General features: G+C 39.6%; 1 protein-coding gene across 2 annotated transcripts in view; it reads left to right on the plus strand.

Moving 5' to 3' along the window:
- The window catches only part of AKAP10 (A-kinase anchoring protein 10), a 52,525-nt gene that overhangs the window by 19,016 nt on the left and 6,101 nt on the right, over window positions 1–27,408 (plus strand). For both annotated transcript variants that reach the window (XM_031967824.1, XM_031967825.1), the window contains exons 3-12: window positions 529–711; window positions 2,059–2,613; window positions 6,915–7,013; window positions 8,727–8,811; window positions 9,394–9,517; window positions 10,686–10,822; window positions 17,249–17,393; window positions 17,485–17,655; window positions 21,568–21,677; window positions 23,108–23,190. In XM_031967824.1, the coding sequence (XP_031823684.1) occupies window positions 529–711; window positions 2,059–2,613; window positions 6,915–7,013; window positions 8,727–8,811; window positions 9,394–9,517; window positions 10,686–10,822; window positions 17,249–17,393; window positions 17,485–17,655; window positions 21,568–21,677; window positions 23,108–23,190 (1,692 nt within the window). The remainder of the gene's footprint in view (window positions 1–528; window positions 712–2,058; window positions 2,614–6,914; window positions 7,014–8,726; window positions 8,812–9,393; window positions 9,518–10,685; window positions 10,823–17,248; window positions 17,394–17,484; window positions 17,656–21,567; window positions 21,678–23,107; window positions 23,191–27,408) is intronic.

Genomic DNA, 27,408 nt, shown 5'->3' on the forward strand with positions numbered 1-27,408 from the left:
CTGCAACCTTTAAAGAGCTTTTGTTTATATGAATTATATCAAGCAGTATTTATCACTTTTGAAATTAAAACATATTATTATGAAAATAATTTTGACCTTTAAGATTTTCTGAAAGAGTCCACTGGGATCCCTAGATTATACTTTGAGACCTACTGGATAGAACTCTCCCATGTGAGAAACTACCTTTGTCAGTGATTGACACCTTCTCTGTATATTAAAAGTTTTAGAAAGTTGCCTGTGGTCCAGAGAGATTGTCAATTGCCCAGGGTCACACAGCCAGAGTGGGTCAGATATTCAGCATGAAGTAGATCTTCCTGATTCAGAAACTGGCTGTGTGTTGCCTTTTGTTCTTAAAATGAATGACAACTTTAAAAATCAGTGTTTAAAATATTCCTAGAAAATGAAGAGTTGTATACTTAATTTTTAAATTAGTAAAATGACTATACTCTCTTAGGAGTTAATAAGCTTCTAGATGTCCAAATCAAGGGTTTTCTGGTGAATATTTTTTTCTTTCTGTTTTAATTACAGCTGCACTACCAGTACATTCCCCACAAAAGAGCCCTAGAAATCATGCCTTATTGGAGGCTGCCGGACCAAGCCATGTGGCAATCAATGCCATTTCTGCCAATATGGACTCTTTTTCAAGTAGCAGGACAGCTACTCTTAAGAAACAGCCTAGTCACATGGAAGCTGCTCATTTTGGTGACCTCGGTAAGTTGATGAAGGATTTTCTTAGATTGCTACGATATTTCAGGGCATTTAGGAAACTATTTGGAAGACTATTTGTGTCAGCGTATCATCTACAAATGTGATAGGTAAGACAGTGCACTGGTTCTGCATCAGAGATGGTATTAACAGGATGTCAGCTGAGTTAAGTAAAAAATGCAGCTCTTCTAGTCTTTCAGGCAACCTAATGAGCCAGCAAATGTTTGTGGCCTTCTGTTTTAAATAAAAAGATGAATCATAGACTCACTTCTAATTTCTTTGTTGTAGCCACAGTCAGGTGGGACTTGGCAGATAGAATTTCCTAGCAGCTTAGTTTCTTAGAATGTGATATCCAGTTTTCAAGAGAATATCAGGAAAAACTTGAGATTTAGTGATCTAATATGAGAAGAATCAACACTTTCTGAAATATTTGCTATTGGAGACAAGAAATATCTTTAATGCCAAAGAGAGGGGAATTGGATTTTTAAAAATGTTTTATTGAAATACTTTGTATTCAAATCATAGTTTCCCACCTCCTACCTCTACTCCTGAGCAAATCCTTCCTTGTGACAAAGAAAACAATTAAGTAAAAATGTCTGACAGGTGTACTTTGCTGTGTCCCAGGAAACCTGCACTTGTCTGCCATAAAAGAGGGGCTGTGCTGTTTTGTTTTTCTCCTTCAGGACCTTTTCTAACCAGCTGGTCCATTGCTCCAAGGTTATCATGTAGAATGCTTTGTGACTCCTCTCTTCTTGATAGTTCCATGGGGCACTTTCTGAAGTTGACCTCTTGTCACATTGCTGCCTTCTGTCTTTGCTTGGCTGAGGAACTAGAGCGTTCTTCAGTTACTCCACATCCTTTTTTTATAGGACAGATATTTCTTAGGATTAGGGATGGCTATAAAGGAGGGAAGGGAGCAGAAAATTTAGAAGTTAGCTCTAATCTCTAGGAACAAGGACACAATGTTGGAGTTTGAGAATTGGTTGTATTAGAAATTTAGACAAAGTCTGTTGTGCTAATCTTGAGGCTTATCATGTGATCTCATTTTCCAGGAGCAGAATAATGAGGATTAGCCAACTAACAAGGAGCCTTTTAGATAAAAATATTGAATGCATTTATGGATCACTTGTTCTTTTCTTTCCCCTCTGATGCCTAAAAAACTGTTTTCTATGGTGCTCTCATTTTTTTAACTTTCCAGCCAATTAAACCATGTGTTCTTTTTCTAGCTATTTTGAGTTGTGTATAAATTTTATTGCAAATAGCCGATGCTTGTCTTATTAAAGGTGCCCAGTCTCTAAATCTTAAATTATCCACTTTTTCTGGCTAATTTTTTTGCTGCTCTTTGTCTTTTAGGCAGATCTTGTTTGGACTATCAGACTCAAGAGACCAAATCAAGTCTTTCGAAGACCCTTGAACAAGTCCTGCAGGACAGTATTGCCCTTCCGTATTTTATTCAGTTTATGGAACTTCGAAGAATGGAACATTTAGTGAAATTCTGGTTAGAGGCTGAAAGTTTCCGTTCTACAACCTGGTCCCGCATAAGAGCACACAGTCTGAATACAGTTAAACAGAGTTCCTTGGCAGAACCTCTCTCTCCTTCATCTAAAAGGCATGAAACGACAGTCTCTTTTCCATCTCAGTTTCTTGACCAGAGGTTGGAGAGTTCTAGCACAGTCCAGCTGCTCATGACCCACTCAAAAGGAACAGAGATGAATAATAGAACTAGCAATGCTCAGAATCACTCGCTGCCTTCCCAGGATAGAGATAATGTTCGTTCTCTCCATCTTGAAATGTCCAAGGAAGTGACTCAAGTTTCTATGGAATATCAAGACTCTTCCAGACTTATGGGATCAAATAGAAATAGTCCTTCTTCTACTCTAAAGGAATTATCAGGAAAACTAATGAGAAGTAAGTAGGTAATGTGTTGGTAGTCTTTTATTGGCTTTTCCTTTATTTTTCATCCCAATCAGGATTGAGGGTGGAGGAAGAGGAGGACTGGCGTGGGCCTTACCTCATCCCAGACTATGCCCGTCATGGCCTCCAGCCTCTCTGCAGGGATTGGGGGACCCAGGAGGATCTTCAGAGTGATTCCTGTCACCCGGGGGGCAGAGCAGCTTTAATGAAAGCCTGCCCATAGTGGGGAAGTCTTGCTTGACTTCCGTAGTTGAATAAATTTATGTAATGTCTCTACATGATCTTATTGTGAGGTAGGCAGGCAAGGTACTCCCTGTTTTGTGGAGGCCCAGTGAAGGGGGCTTGACGAAGGCCACCCCAGGAGTTGAAGCTGGCACCTGGCTTCACTGCTGCTGCTCTTTCTACTGCACTTCATGTGCCTTCTCTTCCCCCAATTATCTTACCCTTTCTCAGGATTGTGAGAGGGGTCTCATTCATTATCTTCACAACACTTGGCTAATACACTTAGTCTTTTAAAGAAATTTTACATACTTTGGTGGTTTCATGTAGTACATGCAAGTACAATGCAAGAGCAATTTGGAATTTTATGTGAGTGATTAAAAGGAGAACCAGTTAAGATTTTAAATCAGAAAGACATGTGGTTTTTCAAAAGAAATATAAGTGAATGAATGGATTTGAGTAAGAGCATTCTCTGATTGTCAGACCACATCACTGAAAGTCATCGCATCTTTGAGGGGGAGCAGAGGCCATGGAGCCTGCAGATGAGGAAGCTGAGGGAGTCAGAGAGAAATTAAGGGGCTTGCCAGGAGTATCTGAGGTCACATTTGAACTCAGACCTTCCTCTATGGCAGGCTGCCTCTGATTGTCACTCCTAGAATCTCTTTCATGTTGAAAATTCTTTGATTCTAAGAACATTGGGGAAATTTTATTTTAACTGCTCATGTTACTCTGGTAGACTTTGCATTAAGTGTGAAATGATAAGTAGCATAGAAATGTTCCCCAATACTCTTCAGCTGTCTGTTCTGTAAAACCTGTTGGCCAGTCCCAAGGGCCAAATATAAAATCTTTTTGTATTGGCCATAAATGCCTCAGTGGAGCCCAGATGGAAATTCTTTTTCACCTATAATTCCTATCTGATCTTCCCAACTTCAGGTTGTGTTGTGGGAAAAGAACACAATCTCTTTGGACAAACTAGAGAAATACCTTCCTTGTTCCATTTGTTTAGATGCCCCTCATGGAGCACAGATCTTCTCTTGTGTCTTTGTAATTTTTATTATCAGCTGAGGAAGGCTGTTGGAGGAGTATGGCAAGGCTAGAAGGCCTGCTCAGCTGCTGTGTTAATTGGCGAAAGTTGCCTGTGGAAAGGGAGAGCTCCACGAGTGGGGCTGCAGAGCTCCTAGAGTTAGGGTTCCTTTTCCATAACTTCCTTCAGGAACCCCGTTGGGGAGCGGGCAACTCGAAGTTTCACTTTTTTAGGTTCTGCTGGAATCTCATTTTGTGCAGGCGTGAAACAGACATGCCACAAGTGGTTTTCCTTTCAATGACAATTTTGGATGGAACTCAGAGTGGATGGCTTCTGAGGCAGGAGAGTAGGCCACGGGTCAGACCTAAGAAGGTCTAATCCTGCTAATAGGGCTACTGGCGGGCTGGGGATGTTCCCTGCAGTGTGGTTGATGAGTGTCTCGTGAGCCTTCAGGCGGCCTCTTGGAGAGGCGCAGTGGCGCGGTGGGTAGAGTGCTGAGCCTGGAGCCATGAAGTTTTTGCCAGCTGTGTGACCCTGGCCAAGACACTTAACCCTCTTTGCCTCAGTTTCCTTATCTGTGAAATAAGCTGGCAAGCTGCTTCAGGGTTTTGGTCACAAAGAGTGGACATGAATGAAATGACCAAACAACAAAAGGTCCTGTTTAATCACCATCTTTCTCACTTTATCTCTGACACACATGCAGATCTGTGTAGAAGTAAAGACAATTGTATTTCTTCCCAAGAATGAGGAAAGCATAAGATACTCCCAGCCCTCCTTTTCACTCAGAAAAAAGGTCACCACCGGCTGATGGATAAGAACTGGTGTGTGCGCTCAGTATCCCTCCAACAAAGGTTTCGCTGTATTGGAGTCGTTAGAACTGGTGGGATATATTATGGAAAGCTCTCATTGATGTTACTCCTAGCCAGCTCACTGCCCATGAGCCGGGCAGGGCAGTGTCCTCATCTCCATTTGACAGGGGTTTTGCCCGGTGTAACAAGGCAGGACTTGAATCCAGGCTTTTTTGGCCAGCCTTTGAGAAGCTGAACCAGCGTTTTCTGACTACATTTATCTTGAACTATTCCCCTTCCCCCCACATGCCTCATGATTTGCACCTTCCAAAAACGTATGTTCCCTAATGTTTTAGGGAAGCTTGTTTAGGGACCTTTTTATCAATCACAGGTGCTGAAAAGGAATTTGATGTGACTTGATTTTGTTTTGGTTTTCGAGGCACTCAGAGATAAGTGACTTGCCCAGAGTCAAACAACCTTCACTTGGGTTAAATGTCTGAGGTCACATTTGAACCTTCTGACTCTAGGGCTAGTGCTCTATCAACTGCACTCTAGCTGCCCCTAAAAAAGAATTTATTTAATGATTTGTTATCAAATGAAGTTATTGCAAACTTTAAATTAGAGAAGATGTGGACTGTAAGATGTCTAAGATGTGGACTGAACCTATGAGATCACTGATACAGAAAAGTCCCAAGTGAGGACCTTCCCTCCACTAATAGAGATCAGTGCCTCTCAGATAGAAAGGAAGCCCTGTAGGCCACAGACTGACTTAGAAAAACACAAATGAACATTATCTGTGTTCTGTTTTTTGGAAAACATTTCTTCAGCATTTCCAATTACCTTTTGATCTGGATTTGTCTGATGAGCTTGTAGCTCAGGCAATGGGTTTGGCCCCTCTAACATGGGGCACTGACTTGGCCATCGCATGGCCAGTATGTAATCAGTAAGATTCAAACCTTGTTCTTTTTGTTTGGAGGCCAGCTCTCTCCTTTCTGCTGCAGTGCCTCTGTAGTACACGGTTCCAAAGTGCGTCCTTTCCATATTGTTTTTGTTTGGGATTAAATGCTTAGAGCTTTCCTGAAACAATCTATAACTTCAGGCTTACTTTATTTTTATTATATTTGTTTTAATGGAAATAGGTTTATTCTGAACTAAAGAGCAGATAACTAAATGAAACCTCTTTTGAGCAGTTTCTGGTTTTTTGGATTGAGGTTTATTGGACTTAAAGAGGAAGGAAGAGGAGCTAAAAGTTAAAATGCAGAAACCTAAACCACTTGATTTTAGTATCCTCAGATTCTTGCAGTGAACTTCCCTTTCTGGCAGCTTCCTCTAAAGGGCATCTTTTTAGTTAAAGTAAAAAATTTGACATTGAAGCATTTTCTTTTGTGTTCCTTCCCTTCCCTCACCCCCACCCCCCCCCCCACACCCCGAATCTGCCTCATCTTGAATTTTTGGTTTGTAATATTGGAAGTGAAAAAGCATTTGTGCCATTTTATGTAATTCTCAAGTCATCAAATAGGATAGATGAAAAAATTGAACTTTGGGGATCCATATGTCTGCCTACAAACCGTACCCTAGCTCTCCTCAGTCCTTGGCAGCCTCTGCCCCCAAAGAGGATGGGACTGGCTGCTGTTGGCTTCTCCTGTCATTCCGATGAGCCCCTCTGGCTGCTACTTTTCTCTGGGGTCAGCATTTGGTCAGCATTTCATCTTGGAATTCTGTGTCCGAGGCTACTCCGATGCCAGGTCCCCTTCAGGTCCTCTTTGGGATCTCATTGGTCAGCATGCTCACGTTCGGCCTCCAGGGCTCGTCTGTGAGTGAGAACCATCTCCAAACCTTTATTCCCCAGTTTTTGGCTGCTTTGGAAAGGCCATCAGCAGCATCCTCCTGGCCACGGCTTCACCAGCCCTGGTGGCAAACTGGCACCTTTTCCAGGGCCCAGCAGAGTCCAGAGGAGACGACTGGGGTTGGGCCCTCACTGCCTCCTCCCCCTGGGCATGGCTTTCTGAATGAGTCTGTGCAAGATCTAGGCCCCACTGTGCTAGGCACTCACATGGGATGGGCTGGAAGGAGAAAGAGAGACGAACCCCAACAACAGACACGCGTCCCCCAGAATCTGGAAGAGATACTCCGGCCGCTCCAGAACGAGCAGAGCAGGAGTAACGGGGGGATTGTGCAGCAGATCAGGAGCCGGGGAGTTCAGCCAGTGCCCACCCATGAAGTTGCTGCGATGTCTAAAGCCACCATCTTGTTTCTCTTCCCAGGTATAGAACGCGATGCAGTGAGTACTTTTACCAAATATATATCTCCGGATGCTGCTAAACCGATCCCTATAACCGAGGGGATGAGAAATGACATCGTAGGTAAGGCCATTTCGGTGTTCCCAGCCTAGAGTCAGAAGCCCAAAGGAATCTCCAAACAGGGGGCGCTGTGTTGTCTCTGCTTGTTCTGTTCAGAATGCTCTCCGGCCCGTTAGGTGCCTCACGTGGAACACCCATTTTTCTTAGCCTGCATCCACAAGGTAGCCATCCATTCCCCCTCCAAGGGTTCTGATCTGGGGTGGTCACAGGTGTTATTTTGAAAAGTCAGTCTCAAAGCTGTGCCCAGTGTGGTCGGGGGCCCAATCTTGCCACTGTCCAGCCTCGAGCCACTGTCTCTGAAGGTTGCAGCGGGTCCGGGGGGGGGGGGGAGATGATCCCCTGTCAGCATCCCCAGCATCAGGAGTGTGGCACTTGGTGCAGCTGGGAGGCTGCTGGGAACGGTTATTTCTGTCTAGTCCATTGTTTGGGACACAAAAGGTTTTGTCTCATAGAAATAATAGTACAAGTGAAGCAGGTTTCTAAATTCACCTCCTAAGGCCTGCCCGCTCAGGCCTAGGCCTGGGCGGGCTCCCACTCTGGCTCTGGCTCCTAGCTCTCCGCTCCCTTGCACCCCTTGGTGGAGGGTGGAGGTAGTGCTAGCTGGACACTTCCCATGAGAGTGGAGAACCTCAGGGATGGGAGGGAGGATCTTTGTGGCTGATAGATCAGGTAGGGACTCTGGGTCTGCTGTGAATTTCAGAAAGGTAGCAATTGAGCAAGACAGATGGATGCTTCTAGCAAAGGGAAGAACTAAAGTGCTCCCTCCTGTCCACTCACTCCTTGTCTCCCACATCTCCAGGGCTGAGCACAGAGCCTTTTCCCTCTCTTCATTCACACGTATCTCAAGGCTCCCCTTCATCTTCATTTTGACTAGAATTTACTTGTACAAAGAACGTCCGAGCAAGTGAAAGGGGGATCCTCTTAGGTGATCATTCTGGGAATACATACATTGCCCTGATAGATACTTTATATTGAACCTGCCTCTTACTTTATAAATGTGTTAACAGAATTGCTTCATGTTAAGTATAGAACAGGCATCCATTAACATGAGCATTGGACATTATGTTGGGACACTATATCCTGTGTTTCCTTTGTGGAACACCTCTTCTTTTGAAAAATTTATTTTTGGCTATTTTGAACTTTATTCTTCCTGTAAGAATTTGGTAGCTACAGCTTTCTCTTCTTCCCTTGCATTCCCTTTCTCCAGGTCAGGATTGTACTTGACTAAAAAGAACATTTCTCTTCAGCCCAGTCACTAAAATAGGAAACATTGGTGACTGCTTCAAAAGACAGAAGCTTCTGGGTAAACTTGGCCTTTGTAGGATGGGCTGGGACTGCTCCTCTTGGCTTACTTGGTGACCTTGGTCACATGAGATAGCCCAAATCCTCTGGCATCCATAGAGCAAAAGCTTAAACCCCAGCCCCACCAAATGTCATCATCCTGGGAAGATTTGAATTTATTAATTATCCTAACAGGTTTTAGTTTTTATAGAAAGAGTAGTTTATATAGTGATGTGGTATAGGAACAGGGATCATTAAAAAAGAAGCCCTCTAATTTTATCCCTCAGTTTATCCCACATTTTAATTTAAGATGATTGAATGAATTAAATCAGTCAGTCAGTGAACATTTATTAAATTCCTCCTCTCTGCCAGTTACTGTGCTTATTTATAGCTTGGGCTTCCCTGAAGTTAAGTTATTTAATATCTCTTTTACAGCAAAGATTTGCGGGGAGGATGGACAAGTGGATCCCAACTGTTTTATTATGGCACAGTCCATAGTATTTCATGCAATGGAACAAGAGTAAGTTAACTTGGAGGTTTGCACCATTTTGAATACTTAGGGGTTCGGTTTTATGTTGTATGTTGTTACGCAGTACAGTGCAGTGCGATGGTGATGCAGAGGTCCTACAAGAAAAACAATTGCAGATCCATGTAGCTTGAGAATGACTCTTAGCATGGGTTCCTATAAAAGAGAAACATATAAATATTAATTAATTTGCACTTGTATGTTCATATTATTTATAATTTGCTTGATCTTTTTTTTCTACCTGAGTTTAAAACACTAATTTTCAATTCTAACAGTTCAAGTGTTTAGTGACTAGAATAGTCAACTAGCTTCTTCAGTAAATGATTAAAGGCTAAGAATGGATTCCTCAATTCTCCATTATTTTTTCTCCTGTGCTTATTTAATCTGCTCCCTAATATCTACTCATGTTTTTAAAAAAAAAGAAAAAAAAAAAACAGGAAAACCCCATAATTTGGGGGGAATTGTCTTCAGAGCCTGCATGTGCCATGATCAGTGATGACAATAGTGTAGGTTGTTCCTGATTAAACTGTACTTGGTTGTGGTTCCTTCAGATTTTTTCCATTTTGTCATGTTCAGGCACTTTAGTGAGTTTTTGCGAAGTCACCATTTCTGTAAATACCAGATTGAAGTGCTGACCAGTGGAACTGTTTACCTGGCTGACATTCTCTTCTGTGAATCAGCCCTGTTTTATTTCTCAGAGGTAAAATCTATATTTCTTTTCACCCTTTTATAGCATTTGTGTCCCTAAATCCATCCATATTAAGGCATTTCCTATAGAAAAGAATGTGAAAGGTAGAATGAATTAAATGAAAATATTTTCTCTTCCAGATATATATTCCATTTAATGGAGTGAATATTCAAAAAGTTTAATGGTTAAATGAAAGAGAAAACAAGTTAAATGTAAAATTATTAAAATAGCCACTAGAATATTGGAGAATACTCTGAACCAGATTTTTAGCTTTTCATCAAATCTGATGATACTCATTTGGAGGTAGAGCCTCAGCTCTAATTTAATAGTTGGGTGACCCATAGGTATGGATGAAGTCTCCTTTCCCATCAGTAAAATGAGGAAGCACCTTAGTTATGGTTGTTGTTTTAGAGATATCTCATAAACATGCTCTGTCATCGCTAGGTCTCATGAAATAGTATTTGCAGACTAAACCAACAGAGAAAATTTGTTAGTAAATAGTCTTTCGTGCTACCATTCTTTTAATTTTAGCTTATTGAGCAATTTCAGTACCCCTGTGAAGCATGTACTAGAAGCAGCGAGTAAGTGAACTTTGGTGGGTCATTTTTACTGGACAGCTCTTAAATGGCTTTAGCAAAGGACACATTTTACTCATCCAAGTCTAACAAGTATTGCAAGCCAAGATAGCACATCTTCCAAAGGAATGGCTTTCAAAGAGCAAACTTTGGTTCTGTCTTCAGCTGCATTGGTAACATGCACCGTCTGTAGCACGCGGCTAGCTGGCTGTGTTCTTTATTACTTCAACTGCTGCAAGTTTAAGCCTGGAGCATTTATTCAGACTGCTGTGGCAATGTGTAATAATGAAAATGGTTGCGTGTAAAGGATTTTTTCTATCATCTTTATGTGTTTCTAGTAAAGAATTAAAGTATTTAATTTTGTTTATGTAATGAAAGTGGAACCAGCAGGTTTAATCTTGCTTCTAGTATGATGGATATAGATCCTTTGTAAGTGAGAATATGATCATATTCAGTCTGAGATGCCGTCTGTCCATAACTGCACTGAATGTATCTTGCTTGTTGACTGCAAGATCATGTAATATAACAAATGTCTCTGGAAGGGTGGGTTACAGTAGTAAGAGAAGCCTTTTTCTTACTGACTTTATTATATTTTTATTTTTCAGTACATGGAGAAGGAAGATGCGGTGAATATCTTACAATTTTGGTTAGCAGCTGATAACTTCCAGTCCCAGCTTGCCGCCAAAAAAGGCCAGTACGATGGTCAGGAAGCACAGAACGATGCCATGATTTTATATGACAAGTGAGTTGGATTGGTTCACAATTCCTCCTGACCTTAGGGATGTTGTGTTCAAAAAAGTGAACTTCTAGCAAAGCCTGCTTTTTCATTGGTATCTATCCAGCTCTGAAAGGTTTATTCCCACAGAAAAAGTCCTGAGTCGAGAGTTGAAAGCTTTTAGTAATGGAAATGTTGGTGATGTGCCCAACTCTACAGAATCTGGTGCCATTGCCCTTCTCATCAGTAGAATGGCCAAGTTTTGTATTAAATTGTATGGATGTAGCACCACCTTGGGACAACATTCCTTAGAGTACTAGTAGGTGGCAGAATGGGACCCTCTGGAAATATGAGGGGCTCTCCAATGGAAAGACTGCAGATAGTAGACATTTATAATCACAGAATGAATCAATTAGAGCATGATTAATAGATGAATTAGGACGAGATCCACTTGTGCTTGCAATCTTTAGGCATATAATGTCTCTGAGTTATCTGCAGGAGCAAGAACCAGAATTTCTCCTTTTTTGTTCCCACCTGACTAAAACCAAATAGTAGTTTAGCAACACTGGAGACTTTGGACCCTGCTGAAGGCAGGCTTCTTCCTTCCATTACAGACATGCAGTAAGATGCCCCATTTTCTCATTGATACCCCATTGAACAACTATTTATGTGCTTTCTATGTTCCAGACTACTAAACTCTGGAAATAAAAATAAAACATTTTCTCTGTTCTCAAGAAACTTATATTCTAATGGGAAGATAATGTGCAAAACATTATTCATATGACATATAACCTATAGCACATTGCTTGCCTTCTCAATGAATGGAGAGAGAAGAAAGGGAAGGAAAGAATTTGAAGCTCAGAATTTAAAAAAACAAATGTTAAAAAATTGTTTTTACATGAAATTGGAAAAAAATAAACTATGTTTTAATAATTATGCTTATAAGAGTTGTAGTATAAATGGAAAGTATCTCAGAAGGAGGAAAACACTAATTTCAAAGGGACCAAGAAAGACCTCTTTTTGAAGGGGGAATTTGAAATGAAACTTGGAGGAGGCTAGGCAGGGCATTCTAGGCACAGGGGGAATAGCCAGTGAACAAGCCAGGAGGCCAGAGGAGGTACAACATGGAGGCCAGCCTCAGTGGCCCCTAGAGTATGTAGAGGAGGAGTCCAGTGCAATATGATTGGAAAGAAGGGCCCTGATTGTGGAGGGAAAAAAGCCAAAAAAAAAGCCAAACCAGGGACTTGATATTGATCTGGGAGGTTGAATTGGGGTGGAGAAGATGACTTGAGACAGGTGCATCCACTTGCAGACCATTGCCATAAATGCAGGTAGTCCAATATATGTTAGATATGTTAAAATATATGTTAAATGCAACATATGTATATATATTTAAACAGTTATCTTGCTGCACAAGAAAAATCGGATCTACAAAGAAAAAATACCTGAGAAGGAAAACAAAATGCAAGCAAACAATAACAGAAAGAGGGAAAATGCTATGTTGTATTCTACACTCAGCTCCCATAGTTCTCTCTCTGGCTGTAGATGGCTCTCTTCATCACTGAACAAGTAGCACTAAATTTAATCATCCCATTGTTGAAGAGCGCCACGTTCACCAGAATTGATCGTCGTGTAGTCTTATTGTTGCTGTGTATAATGATCTCCTTGTTCTGCTCACTTTACTCAGCATCAGTACATATAAGTCTCTCCAGGCCTCTCTGAAATCCTCCTGCTGGTCATTTCTTATAGAACAATAATATTCCATAACATTCGTATACCACAATTTATTCAGCCATTCTCCATTTTTTTTTTTCATAGCTTTTTATTTACAAGTTATATGTATGGGTAATTTTACAGCATTGACAATTGCCAAACCTTTTATTCCAATTTTTCCCCTCCTTCCCCCCACCCCCTCCCCTAGATGGCAGGATGACCAGTAGATGTTAAATATATTAGAGTATAAATTATATAGATAACACAGTAAGTATACATGACCAAACCGTTATTTTGCTGTACAAAAAGAATCGGACTCTGAAATAGTATACAATTAGCTTGTGAAGGAAATCCAAAATGCAGGTGGGCAAAAATATAGGGATTGGGAATTCTATGTAATGGTTCTTAGTCATCTCCCAGAGTTCTTTCACTGGGTGTAGCTGGTTCAGTTCATTACTGCTCCATTGGAACTGATTTGGTTCATCTCATTGCTGAAGATGACCAGGTCCATTAGAATTGGTCATCATATAGTGTTGTTGAAGTATATAAAGATCTCCTGGCCCTGCTCGTTTCACTCAGCATCAGTTTGTATAAGTCTCTCCAGGCCTTTCTGAAATCATCCTGAGGGTCATTTCTTACCGAGCAATAATATTCCATAACATTCATATACCACAGTTTATTCAGCCATTCCCCAAATGATGGGCATTCGCTCAGTTTCAGTTTCTGGCCACTACAAAGAGGGCTGCCACAAACATTCCTGCACATACAGATCCCTTTCCCTTCTTTAAGATCTCTTTGGGGTATAAGCCCAGTAGAAACACTGCTGGGTTCCAAATTGCTCTCCAGAATGGTTGGATGTATTCACAATTCTACCAACAATGTATTAGTGTCCCTGTTTTCCTACATCCCCTCCAACATTCCGCATTATCTTTCCCTGTCATTCTAGCCAGTCTGACAGGTGTGTAGTGGTATCTCAGAGTTGTCTTAATTTGCATTTCTCTTGATTAATAATGACTTGGAGCATCTTTTCACATGGCTAGAAATAGTTTCAATTTCTTTGTCTGAGAATTATCTACTCAATATCCTTTGACCATTTATCAATTGGGGCCATTCTCCAATTAATGGCCATCCACTCACTTTCCAGTTTCTTGCCACTACAAAAAGAGCTGCCACAAACATTCTTGCAGATGAGAGTCCCTTTCCCTCCTTTAAGATCTCTTTGAGATAAAAGCCCAGTAGAAACACTGCTGGCTTAAAGGATATGCACAGTTTGATAACTTTTTGAGCATAGTTCCAAATTATTCTCCAGAATAGTTGGATTCATTCACAACTCCACCAACAATGTATCAGTGTCCCTGTTTTCCCACATTCCCTTTAATATTTGTTATTATCTTTTCCTGTCATCTTAGCCAATCTGACAGGTGTGTAGTGGTATCTCAGAAGTGTCTTAATTTGCATTTCTCTGATCAATAATGATTTGGAGCATCTTTTCATATGAGTAGAAATAGTTTCAGTTTCTTCATCTGAAAATTTGTTTATAATATCATTCTTTATGTCTAGATCATGAACCCATTTCAACCTTACCTTGGTGTACGGTGTTAAGTGTGGCTTAATGCCTAGTTTCTGCCATACTAATTTCCAATTTTCCCAGCAGTTTTTGTCAGATAGTGAATTTTTATCCCAAAGTTGGGGTCTTTGGGGTTGTCAGACACTAGATTGCTATAGATATTGACTATTTTGTCCTGTAATCCTAACCTATTTCACTGATCAACTACTCTTTTTCTTAGCCAGTAGCAAATGGTTTTGGTGACCGCTGCTTTATAATATAGTTTTAGATCTGGTATAGCTAGACCACCTTCGTTTGCTTTTTATTTATTTATTTATTTATTTTTTAGTTCCTTTGAAATTCTTGACCTTTTGTTCTTCCAGATGAATTTTGTTATTTTTTCTAGGTCAGTAAAATAGTTTCTTTGAGAATTTGATTAGTATAGCACTAAATAAGTAGATTAGTTTAAGGAGTATTGTCATCTTTATTATATTTCCTGGACCTATCCACGAAGTACTTGATATTTTTCCAATTGCTTAGATCTGACTTTATTTGTGTGGAACGTGTTTTGTAGTTTTTCTTATATAGTTCCTGACTTTACCTTGGCAGAGAGATTCCCAAATATTTTATCTTATCAACAGTTATTTTAAATGTAATCCCTGGTTTTAACAAGGAATAGAGAGTATGTACTGAATAGAGTTTGGCTTTTTGACAGCTCTGCGTGCCTGGAAAAAGGACTTTTGTGACTCAGCGACTGCTGAGTCCTTAAAAGTCACTTGCCTTGGACTTCCCAGCTCATTCAAAGTCCTGTTTCCTACCACTGCCAACTCTGATCGCTTTCGTTCCCTCACTGCCCCTCCATGGCGCTGGACTCTTCGGTTAAGGGGGATCTCTTCCCTCAGTAGCTCTAGGAGCTTGATCGCTCCTGTTGGCTTGTTTGTATCTCAGCCCCCGCATTTAAAGAGGGAGCCATGCTTCCCCGGTATCCTGTTCCTTCTCTGGCTGTTAGAGGGGCTGCCGTGCTCCTCACCACCTGGGGTTGGAGTGTTGTGCTGAGCTCTGACTCTCCCAGCCCCAGTTTCCTTATCTAGTCAACTTCAAAGTGGTTGGGTCTGCTTCTGAATCTTCCCTTCTTCAGCCACCAAGCTGCTGCCATCCTGAGCTCTGTCAGTGTCTCCCCTTGGTAATTCAGCTCCCTCAGCAAAGACCTGGGTCTGATGATACCATTCCCTTATGAGAAGCTTTCCATTGTGTCTCATTGCCTATTGGGGAAGAGCAGCTAGAGAAATGACAGTCTATCTTAGTGGAGGAAGGGCCCACACCCCCTTCCATGAGTCCTTGAAACCCAGTTGCTGTAGGGAACTGGTCCAGATTAGTCCTGGAGTATGGAGAAAACCCTAGAAGGATTCTTTGGAAAGGGCTAAGAGGGGCTGACTTGGTTTGTCCGAGTGCTTGGCTAGAACACAGCCCTGCCCGTGGGAAGCCTTTGTGGCTGGCCTCCCTGCCTCATCCCTTCCTTCTCCTGGGCAGGGAAGCAGAACTGCTGCTGAGAAGCCCCGGGAACACATCCTCAGGACCGCCTTGGTCTGCACACCTCTGGTAAGGAGGGCTTCGTTTCAAGTTAACGCGATGAGGAGAATGAGAATGACTTCTGGAGTCAGTATCATGGTTTACAAAGCTCTTTTCTTACCATGAGGTGAGGGTGTGGTCTGTACCAAGATTATCACCCCAGTTGTACAAATCAGGAAATTGGGACTCAGAACAGTTAAATGACTTTTCCTTGGTCAAAAGCATCTGAGCTGAGACTTGTTCCAGGAGTTCTGAGTCCAGGTTGAGGGCTTTGGATGAGTCCTGTATGTCCTTCCAGAGTTTGCATCAAAGTTGTACTAGAACTTATTTCTAACATATATAGAGAATTGACTCAAATTTATAAGAATACAAGCCACTCCCTGTTTGATAAATAATCAAAGAATATGAACAATTTTAGACAAAGAAATTAGAGCCATTTCTAGTCATATGAAAAAGCTCTAAATCACTGTTGATTAAAGGAATGCAAATTAAGACAATTCTGAGATACTACTATACACCTGTCAGATTGGCTAAGGTGACAGGAAAAGATAATGATGAATGTTGGAGGGGATGTGGGAAAACTGGGACATTGATGCATTGTTGGTGGAGTTGTGAACTGATCCAACCATTCTGGAGAGCAATTTGGAATTATGCTCAGAAAGTTATCAAACTGTGCATACCCTTTGATCCAGCAGTGTCTCTACTGGGTTTATATCCCAAAGAGATCAGAAAAGAAGGGAAAAGACCCTCACGTGCAAAAATATCTATAGAAGCTCTTTTTGTAGTTCCAAGAAACTGGAAACTGAATGAATGCCTGTCAGCTGGAGAATGGCTGAATAAATTATGGTCTATAAATGTTATGGAATATTATTATTTTATAAGAAACGATCAGTTGGATGATTTCAGAGGCCTGGAGAGACTTACATGAACTGATGCTGAGTGAAATGAGCAGAATCAGGAAATTGTTGTAAATAGCAACAAGATTATTTGATGATCAATTGTGATGGATGTGGTTCTGTTCAAAAATGGGGTGATTGAGGTGAATTCCAGTGGTCTTGTGATGAAGAATGCCATCTACACCCAGAGAGAAGAGTGTAGGAACTGCATGTGGGTCACCACCTAATATTTTCAGCTTTTTTTGTTGTTGTTTGCTTTTTTTTCTCATTTTTTTCCTTTTTGATCAGATTTTTCTTGTGCAATATGACAAATATGGAAATAGGTTTAAAAGAATTGCACATATTTAAATCTATAATGGATTACTTGTTGTCTAGGGGAGGAGAGAGAAGGGAGGCAAGGAGAAAAATTGGGAACACAAGGTTTTGCAAGGGTGAATGTTGAAAACAATCTTTGCATATATTTGGAAAAATAAAAAGCTATTTTTTTTTAAAAAATGTTTTTAATAAAGTTGTACCAGGCATGCAAGGCACCAGAGCACCTGGATTTGCTAAAAGCTGAGGGAAATCAAACAGCAGGAGACATCTGAGAGACAGGAGAGCATTGTCACTGCCGTGCAGACAGGTGTCCTTGTTGGTCCATTGCGGGCCTTTGAACCCATGTTTGCTGTTTCTTATTTGGAATTTTTGCCTGTGCCACAATGACCTGTCTTTCTTGTTTTCTTGCCATAGATACTTCTCCCTTCAAGCTACACATCCTCTTGGATTTGATGACTTTGTAAGATTAGAAATTGAATCCAACATCTGCAGGGAAGGAGGGCCACTCCCGAGCTGTTTCACTACTCCATTGCGTCAGGCCTGGACAACCATGGAGAAGGTAACCCAGAGTTTCAGGACTGGTGTTCAGTTCAACTTCCCTTCATTTGTACTTGTTCATTTAAAAAAAAAATGCTTGTGCTTTGTTGTAGGTCTTTTTACCTGGCTTCCTGTCCAGCAATCTTTATTATAAATACTTGAACGACCTTATCCATTCAGTACGAGGAGATGAATTTCCAGGAGGGAATATTGCACTGACAATTGCTGGCTCTGGGGGCCCTCCTGATCAGGAGACTCATTCAAGCAGTGATAGTTCTACTCAGGTACAAACTGATCTTTTTCTAGAAATAAGAGTTTATACATATTTTAAAAAATCCCAAACCTTTAATCGGAGTTTCTAATGAACTCTTTATACCTTGGATCACTTTTGAGGTAGAGGTAAACAGATGTTTTAAGTCTACATAGAATTTAAATGAAGTATTCAAAGCTTATCAGTACAATAACACATTGATTACCCCAGAAGGCATCTTATTTCTTATTAATGTTTAACCTTTCTTTGTAACACCATTAAAATCATAAGGAATCCTACATTGGTTCAGACTAAGGATCGGTCTAGCCATTGTTCTCTGGCACGGTATGTTTTGTGGAAGACAGTGATCCTTCATGATATCATCCTAATGTTCCTTGAATAGCTAGTTATAAAATGTTAGTTTTAATGCAGACAGCTATGATTGGGATTAACTAGAAATTTAAAATGACCATTTTAAGAAATATTTTATTTTTTTCAAATGTAATTTTTAGCATTCATTTTTTAAAATTTTGAGTTCCAAATTTTCTCTCTTCCCACCCTCTCATTGAGAAGACAAGTAGTTTTATATAGAGTATACATGTGCAGTTAAATGACTACAATTTTGACTTATAATATCTTGTACAGAGAGAGCACTTTGTGGTTTTAGAACTGTTTTCACATGTTACTTATCTATCTAGTCAGAAAACATTTATCAAGTATTTATCTACTAAGTGCTTTCTTTAAGGCAAGGATATAGACATGAATAAAAAGTGTCTGTCTTCTAGTAGAGGAGGTGAGACAGATAAATAAATACCTATTGAAAGAATGTGACAAGATGTCATTTTGCTTTCAGAGGGCAGAGGGAGAGGAAAAATGCTTCTGGGTAGAGGAGGTAGCAGGTGAGCTTGGCACTGGAGGAAGGGTAGGAATTGAAATTAGGGTCAGAAAGGTGGAGCAGCAGAGACTGTGGGAACATTGAATAGTCCATCTTGGCAGGAGCACTGGCTACCCATAGAGAATAGTTGGCTGTCAGGCTGGAAAGATGTCTTTAATGCTAAGAAAAAGAATTTGGATTTTATTTGTACGTGATAAAGAAGAATAAAGTTTTTGAACCTAATGTGATATGATTAGATTTGTGGTGTAGAAAGATTACATGATAGTGATGGGGCATGAATCAAAGAGGGGAAAATCTGGAGACAGCCAGCCTAGTTGAAATGGTATAGGGAGAATAATGACAATTTGGATTAAGTGGGTGAGAGAAGATAATGAACTTTAGAGTTAAAGGGAAAGGCTAATGGTTGTCTTTAAGTTTGCCAGCCAATGGGTCACAGCACTGTGGCTCCAACCTCCCTTGCACTCTCCTACCTAAAGGCCAGCTATTTTTTTTAGGGTGGGTCTGAGAACAGGATGGACCAGCTGCTACTACAGCTCTAGGAAGAGCAGCAATAATAATCTTTGAGGAAGGAATGCCGGCCCTTGGGATTTGATAACCTAGGTACTTTTCATTTTCTAGGTATAAAAGAGGGCCAGATAAAACTCTGTTTAAGAAAAGATACCCAATGTCCCCAACTTTAGCCTTTTGGACTAGCTTGTTCTCAGATCTTACTCTTCACCTTGTCGAGCTGACTGCTCTTTTTAGTTACATTATACAGAAATGAGTAGTATTACCAGCAGGGCTCATAAAGTAGTGTGGCCTGATGGATGCATTTAGGTCCTCCTAAGGTTTATGGGCTATAAAATATTGCAAATGGCTTCTTTACCTTGGGCTTTGAGGTTAAACAGTGAAAATAAATAATGTTTCCAATGAGTACTTTGCAGCTATTAGCTTGAATTACAAAGCCCAGCCTCAGTCAGATTTGGCTCTCATTATCTTCTGGCTATAGGAGGTCACTGAAGCCAGTATTTCCATTTCAGTCAGGAGACAGTCCAGTTTTATTCAGACCAGTCACTAGGATCGGTTTCCTCTTTTCTCTGATGGCTTCGTTTCCATCTCCTAAGTAAATGTACAGCACTGATGTTCCTTTGTTTCCAGGGCTATTTCTTGGGCATTTCATCTCTGTGGGCTGTTTCCAGCTGGCTACTTACTAGCTAGAGAGACTGTGCATCTGGTGGAATCTCTTTGGAGCAGAGGCCTGCTTTTAAAAGTCACTGTGGTCGCCAGAAGAAAATAGATCCTTTAATCTTGGTCATTGACTCAGAGGTTCATTGCTTTGACACTTAGTAGAGATGGAGTTCAAACCAGTCAGGTGCAAAAGGGCTCCATGGACTGAGACTGGAGGCTCTGTCTTGTTTCAGGCCTGGATGTTAATTGGGCTAAGGAGGTAGCAAGAGCAGGGTGGGCTCACATAAAACTAAACTTGCCTGAAATGGGATCAGGCCTCATTTCTTCTCTGAATCCTTCTGTGGTCTTTTCGCACCAGAAAAACCTAGTTTTGTATTTGAGGTCTTAATGAACTGCTTTGGGGAATACTTAATACCTAGCCTCACTAGTTACCGTGGAAAAGCTATAGCAGAGAATGAACAGACTGACTAAAAAAAACCCCAGCATTTTCTTTTCCTGTAGAAATTGCTTTCTACATTTATTGGCTAAAAGACCCCCCACCCCACCCCCCCCCCCCCAAAAAAAAATGTGGGTGGGGTAGGGAGAAAATCTGAATAAATGTCAGAAAAAACTGCAGCTATTAAATAGTTAATAAAGTTATTTGAGTAGATTCAGAGGAAGTTAGAATTAATGTAATCTATCCTTTGGGCAGCTAGGTGGTTGCCCCGGGCCTGCCATCAGGAAAACCTGAATTCAAATTCGGTCTCAGATACTTTTTAGCAATGAGACCCTGGGCAAGTCCCTTCACCCTGTTTGCCTCAATTTCCTCATCTGTAAAATGAGTTGGAAAGGAAATGCCCAACCACTCTGGTGTCTCTTGATAACCTTAAACTAAAAAATGATTGTACTCAAACTGTGCTTGGGTGATAAATCCCTGGGGTTGGAATTCCTCTATCAGTTTGAGGAGTGTATTTCATCTTTAACAGACTAGTAAGGCATTGACTATTTGCTTTTACTTTCCTTTTCTGGTCTTTAATTTCAATGATTTTCTTGGTGGAATCATATTTTACATAAGTTTATATTCAAATTTGATCTGCTTCATATTAAACACTATTGCATAAAAAGTTTGCTCTGTTTCTTTGTATTCTTTATATTTGTCATTTTTGATGATGCCATATCATGTTCATACAAAAGGGCTTTTTCCAAGTTTTGTTTTTATTTTTTATTACAAATAATATTGTACAAATAGGTCTTTTTATTCTTACAGTAGCTTTCTTAGGCTTAGTCCTAATAATTTGGGACCATTGGGTCAAAAACATGAAGAGTTTGATGGTTCTGACTGTATTTTATCATATTTCTTTCCAGAAAGATTATTCCATTTTACAACCAGTAGAATGAACCTATTTTTCCATAGCCCAAACAACACTGAGCTTTAACTGTTTAATTTTCTTTTCCAACTTGATGGTTATAATGTGTCTGGCTTTTTAAAGCAAATTTTCATTTCCTGGATTACTAGATAAGTGTGAATGATTTTTCAAGCAGTTATTGAGCATTGGTGTTGACCACTTAGATATTGGAAATGGATCCTTGATCTTACAAATTTGTGTCATCATGTAGATTTTGGATGTCCAATTTTTATCAAAAACAAATTGCCCAACTATTTTTCTTTCCTTTTTATTCTGGATTTATTGATTTGTAGTATTTTGCAAACATTAAGTTGCCTTGGAATATGTGGTGGATTATCTCTTGCATGGCTGGGAAACCTTGTCCCTGTGATATCAACTTGGACTAACTAGCCCTGATAATATAGGAAGTAATTATCAGTACTATAATCTGTGTGATTCGAAAAAATTGGGTGGATTTGTTTCCTCCATTTGGCATTAATATATGGAATTTCTGTTGTAGTTCAATGTGAAGAAGGCCAATGTTAAAATCCTGAAAAATTTTGATGAAGCAATAATTGTAGATGCTGCAAGTCTGGATCCTGAATCTTTATATCAACGGACATATGCAGGGTAAAGTGAGCTTGTGGCAGACTTTTGCCATTGTCGTTGGTTTACATCTACTTAATACTGTTAAATTTGCTTATATTGAAGAATCCCAAATGTACATGAGATGCAGATCTTTGATAATCATTGATCCAGATATATAAAGATTTTTTTTTAAAGGCAAAACGTCTGAATCAGCACTATAACTATATAACTAAACTTGCCACATTATTCTTCTCTGCTTAGGAAATTAGTTGCATAATTTTATCCTTAAATAATAGATATCACTTGGACATTAAAATTCTTCATAACATGGCCCCTCATTAAACTTAAACTCATTTTTTTTTCTTTTGTGAACCAACATCCACGGTCTATCATACCCCACCCAAAAAACTCTATGAATCCAGTGTAGCGTGCAACCCTTTAAAAAGGAAGATTATTCTCCCTACTGACCACTGCCCACCATCCTACATAGCATTAAAAAAGAGATTCCTTTGTAGTTAATTATGTCAAGTGAGTGGAATTTTTTGGAAGAATTGAAAATCCTTAAAAATTACACAGAATTGAACAAAACCTTTTACTGATTTGATTAATAAAAAGTTTTCTTATCTAACCCAGGCTAGAAGCGCAAAGACCAGTTATGGACCTAATCCCACTAGTAATGTGTATTTGACCTGCTCCATCTCTGAGCTAAGCTGGGTCAGTGCTCCCAAAGTGTCCTGATGGCCTCCTACTCTGGGACTCATTTCATTAGTGTTAACTCTCAATGAGTTTAGCTGCTGAATCTCCGATTGATCAGTGTCTGACAGAGAAGGGGTTACTGGTGTGCATCCACCTCATCATTTTTGCCTCCAGCTTTTCCAACACTGGGGCGATGAGAATTTGATAGTAGATGGAGTTAAATGAAAGAACTTCAGAACTATGATTGAACATGTCCATTTTTTATAAGCTCTTGGATACTTTTTTTTTAAGTTCTTTATAATAGTCATTTAGCAAATAGGGGCTCAAGAATTAATAGTTCATTAGAGATGTGACTTAGATTTTTTTAGGAATAAATTCACTCACCTATAGCCTCATTTCCATATGTTTTGTTATGTAAAATATAGGATTAGACATAGAGGTTTCAGTGTTCCTTAGCTGTAAAATAATGGGGTCAAAATATAGAGATGTCTAAAGTGCTATGCACCTGATTCTAGTGCCCTCCTGAAAGTATGTGAAAAAGGGCATTTCCATTGTTTGAAATTTGGAAGTAGCAGTTTATTAAATGGTAGTCCCAAATTCTATTCTGTGCTGATTAAACAAGCCCACTTTAAATGAAAAAAGATTGCTCCAAGTAAGCCACATAGTTGCCATTTTTTCCAACAATTATGTAAAGTTGAGTATTAATAAAAATTTTCCCCATGAAAATTAAAGCTGACTCTCAGCAGTTTATCATTTCTGCTTTCTCTTCTCCTCAGGAAGATGACCTTTGGAAGAGTCAGTGACCTAGGGCAGTTCATCCGGGAATCTGAGCCTGAGCCTGATGTAAAGAAATCCAGAGGTCTGTGGTATTCTTTACACTTGACTGAATCTTCCTTTGTAATAGTATAATGACAGTCATCAAGGTAATTTCAGGTACAAAAACTAAAATTGGTTTTATAAAGTAAACTCTTGTTTCGTTATTCAACTTGTACCTGGCATGTACTCCACAAAACTATTAGGCCATTAACTTAGAAATTTGAAAGAATACAGTCTGCCTTCCAACTTTCGTGAGGGTAATGTTCTCCAAAAAACAATACAGCAGTAAAAAAAAATCACAAAATGCTGATACATTGAACCTGTGGGAATTTGGGGATTAGGTTCCAATACCCACCAAAATTTTACTCATCCTTCACTAGAGATTTCTGAAATGATACATTTTTCTGCATGTAGTTCTTTATAATGAAACATTAATTCTGTTTTTCCTAACAGTAATTGTGAAATTATACATACAATGTAGTATTCAAAATAACATTGATAATATACAAAACACTTTTTCTCATTAGTAGTTCCCTAGAATTCTGTGACCTTTTGTGCTAACATCTCTATTTTAAAAACAAAATAAAACACTGATTTCAGATAATATTCCCTTTTCATAACATGGAATCTCTAATACTAGAAATATTTTTTTTCCTATTGTGCATATAACAGATTATTGATTTGTTTGTTAACACTAAGCTTAGGCCATCAGTGACTGTAGACATTCTAGCATGAAGTTGCTCTAACACTTATTTTCTCACTAAGTTGCATCTTGACTTTGGGTGCTTGGACTTAGAGCCCAGAGGACTTGCACAAAGTACCTCTCGTTTTTTTCTCTGCTACACATAGTTGCAAATGTGCACAGTTGCCAATGCAAAAGTTAAAAGGTTACTAATAAAAATCACACAAATGCTTGAAATTGTGAAAATTAAACACATGAATGTTAAGGATTGACTATATTTTTAGGCAATCTAAGCTTTATTAAGTACAGTCATTTTTGTAACTTTCCCATGAACTAAATTTAATTGAAATCTCTTAAAATATTCGAGATGTGGAAACTTTGTTCAATCACTATTTTGTTTCAGGATGGCGCTCTAAACGAGAAAGTTAGACTCTAAAGGTCTCTTGAGATGATGTAATGTACCACAATCACGTAAAAATATTCAGTAATCAGTGAACAAATGAGAACTCTCAGATAGTTAAAATGAAACAAAGACCTCACTATGTTCGGTTAATAAAAGCTAAGTTGGGTAAATATCACTCTGATTTTATTCAAGAATTGAATGCCAAGTGCTTTTTGCTTCCTACACATCTTAGAAACTGACTTTTGAGTTTCACAGTATTTGGTTTCACTGATAAATAAAGATATCAGAAGGCCAGTATGCAGCATTAAAGGGATAATTAAAAACTCTTTAAATTGTAACTTGACTGACTGAATTGCTTCAAATAAAGATATTAATTTATGTGAATTCAAAAATAGAAGAAAAGGCTGAAGATTTAGTGTAGCAGTTAACCTATTAAGATAAGGGAAGGATCCATGGGTAAGGAGAGGGTAAGTAATAGCAAGATTGATGAGGTATGGATCGTGGCAGGAATATGGGTTGGTCTCCTAGTTCTCCAAAACACCAAGTTAGGGCGGGTTCGCAGCGAGAAACACTACACAAAAGGCTGTGATAAGAAAAGGCACTTTATTAAAGAGAGAAAGACACTAAGATGTTCTCTTAGTGGGCAATATCAGAGAATTGCAAGGAGACATTTCCTCAGGGCTTACTTATATACAGAAACAAAACAATTTGGGTTTTTGCATTCGAAAGGAACATACTTGGGATGGGTTTGCATCCAAAAAGGTGCGCATCTGAAAGGAACATTTTAATGCAGATGCTCTCCTGGGCGAGGCTGTATTGTCCTCATCAAGATGAGCTAAGGGGCAAAATTATAGTGGAAAAGTTAGCAGGGATAGGAAATATGAGTTACACACAAACATAGCAAAGAGCAGGAGTAGAATTTATTAGGAGAAAAAAAGTAGGGCTAGTAGTCATTGATCTTAAACAAAGTGAGACTTAAAGATTTAAACAAGAAAGAGGCCTACATTAGATGTCAGCTGTATTAATGCATATCTATGTAGGTATAAATGCATCCGTGTTTGTAGGTATATGTATGTGTGTGTATATAGATATATGTATGAGTGTTGGTGGGTGTGCAAGTATATATATTTACACATATATATTTATGCATACACATATATATGTAAATCTACCTGTATTTAACTGTAGAGTGCTTGCTAGAACAGGAGGGAAGGTGAATGTGGAAAAAAAGAATAAACTAAAAAGTGCATGGCAGAGAACAAAAGAATAAACTATAAGAAAGCAAAGAAAAGATGGACAGTCATGAACATAATCTCTTCTGTTATTTTATATTCTTGAAATGGTAATTTATTGTTACATGTTTTGAATCCTTCCTAATCTTCTGCTAGGCACGTGACAATGTTTTTTTTTTTTTTTAATTTTCCTTTTTTTTTTCTATTTTGTTTTTTCTTATTTTGTATTATAGTTTTCAGTAATAAATATAAAAAACAAAAAGAAAGTAATAATCGCTCAGCAAAACATTCATCAAACACCTGCTATTACCTGACACTTTCACAAGGCACTGGGGATACAAGTATACAAAATACCATCCATCTTCCTTACAATGACCTCATTCTAATAGTGATAAACAGGTATATAAAATATAAAGTATATAAACAAATAAATACACATAAAAATCTAAACGTATTAAAGTTAGACATTACAAGGTAGTTTGAGAGAGCACTAACTAGGCCTTTGAGATCTAAATACCAAGAATGAAACTGTTCCTGTTCACAAGATTGCATTCTGTGGCAAGAGACAAGTACATACTTGAGTATAGGCAGAATAAATGCAAATTAACTCCAGCATAGTTTGGGAGAGAGAACACTGGCAGTGTGGTACAAGATGGGCTTGAATTGAGTCTTGGAGGGAAAGGAGAATTCTGTGAGGTGAGGGTGGGGAAGCATGGCCTCTGGCTGTGGGGCAGACCTGACAAAGGCACAGAAGCCGCAGCTGAAGCATCTTGTGTGAAGAGCAGAGGAAAGACCAGGCTGGCTAGTAAGAGTCCAGAAGAGGGATGTGGTGCTCATGGTTAGACCTGCTGCAGCCTGTAGGAGAGACCAGTGTTGGGAACCTTGAGCCAGGAAGGCCAATTAAGCAGCTGTTGCTTGGGTGAACCAAGGGGGTTAGGGAAGCCGTGCAAGTGGAAAAGGAGGTAGATGGGAGAGATGTTGTGACCCTACATAAGCCCTGACAGCCAGGGAGGAGGAGGGCATAAGGGGCTCCAGGAGCCGGGAAAGTTGACTGCGCCTTTGCCCAGATTGAGGAATTCTGGGACAGAGACGAGGTCACTTGTGCATGATGTCTGGGGCATGCAGGTTAAAATGTTCCATAGGCCATAGTGCATCCCTGAAGTTCAGGAAAGAGAGAGCTGTCTCAGTCTGTAGCTGTAGGTGGTTACGTACAAATATGTGTCATCTGCCTAGAGATAGTTAAGTCTGTGGGAGCTGGTGAGATTACTGCCTTTGGCTTTGGAGAAGGATGGCTGTCTGCTTCAATGCTTTTTATTTTTTACATTGAGTAACATTCATGGGGATGTTGGAGCGACATAAGCAAAATGGGATGCAGTGGGCAGGAGGCAGTTTACTTGTCACCAGCATTGAGCTGTCAGATTGTCTGAGGCTGCTCGAGGGCCAGTCGCTCTCTTGGGTCAGCTGGGTGGGAGTTCGACAGGGTCTGTACTAGCTGATCTGAGTCCTTCTGGCACAAACTAAAGGAAATCCACAAATGTAGGCAGCACGTACCTTTTGGGTTTGTTTTTTTGCTTTGTTTTGGGTTTGGGGGCCTTAGTCATGACTTGGGATAATGCTGTTTTATTTCTTTATTTCTAAAAGAGGGTGCCCCAGGGGCAAAGTGGACTCAGGGTTTCTAGACCCATTTCGGAGGGGTTTTTCTCTGCTTGTCATAAGACACTTACCAAGAAAGAATATAGAGGGAAAAGAGCAGGGCACCAAACTTACAGCATTTTTGCATAACTGAAAAGACCTAGTCAGATTCTGAGTTTTATATTCTGTCTTCTGTCTCTGCAAAATAAAGGTTTATTTTTCAGAAACAAAAAATTTTTAGTCAGTGGTTATGTGCTGATTCTCTAGTCTTAGGAAGAAATTAAAAAATAAAAACATCTTATGTCTTACCTT

Source organism: Sarcophilus harrisii, chromosome 4 (assembly GCF_902635505.1).
Source record: "Sarcophilus harrisii chromosome 4, mSarHar1.11, whole genome shotgun sequence".
Classification (NCBI taxonomy): Eukaryota; Metazoa; Chordata; class Mammalia; order Dasyuromorphia; family Dasyuridae; genus Sarcophilus; species Sarcophilus harrisii.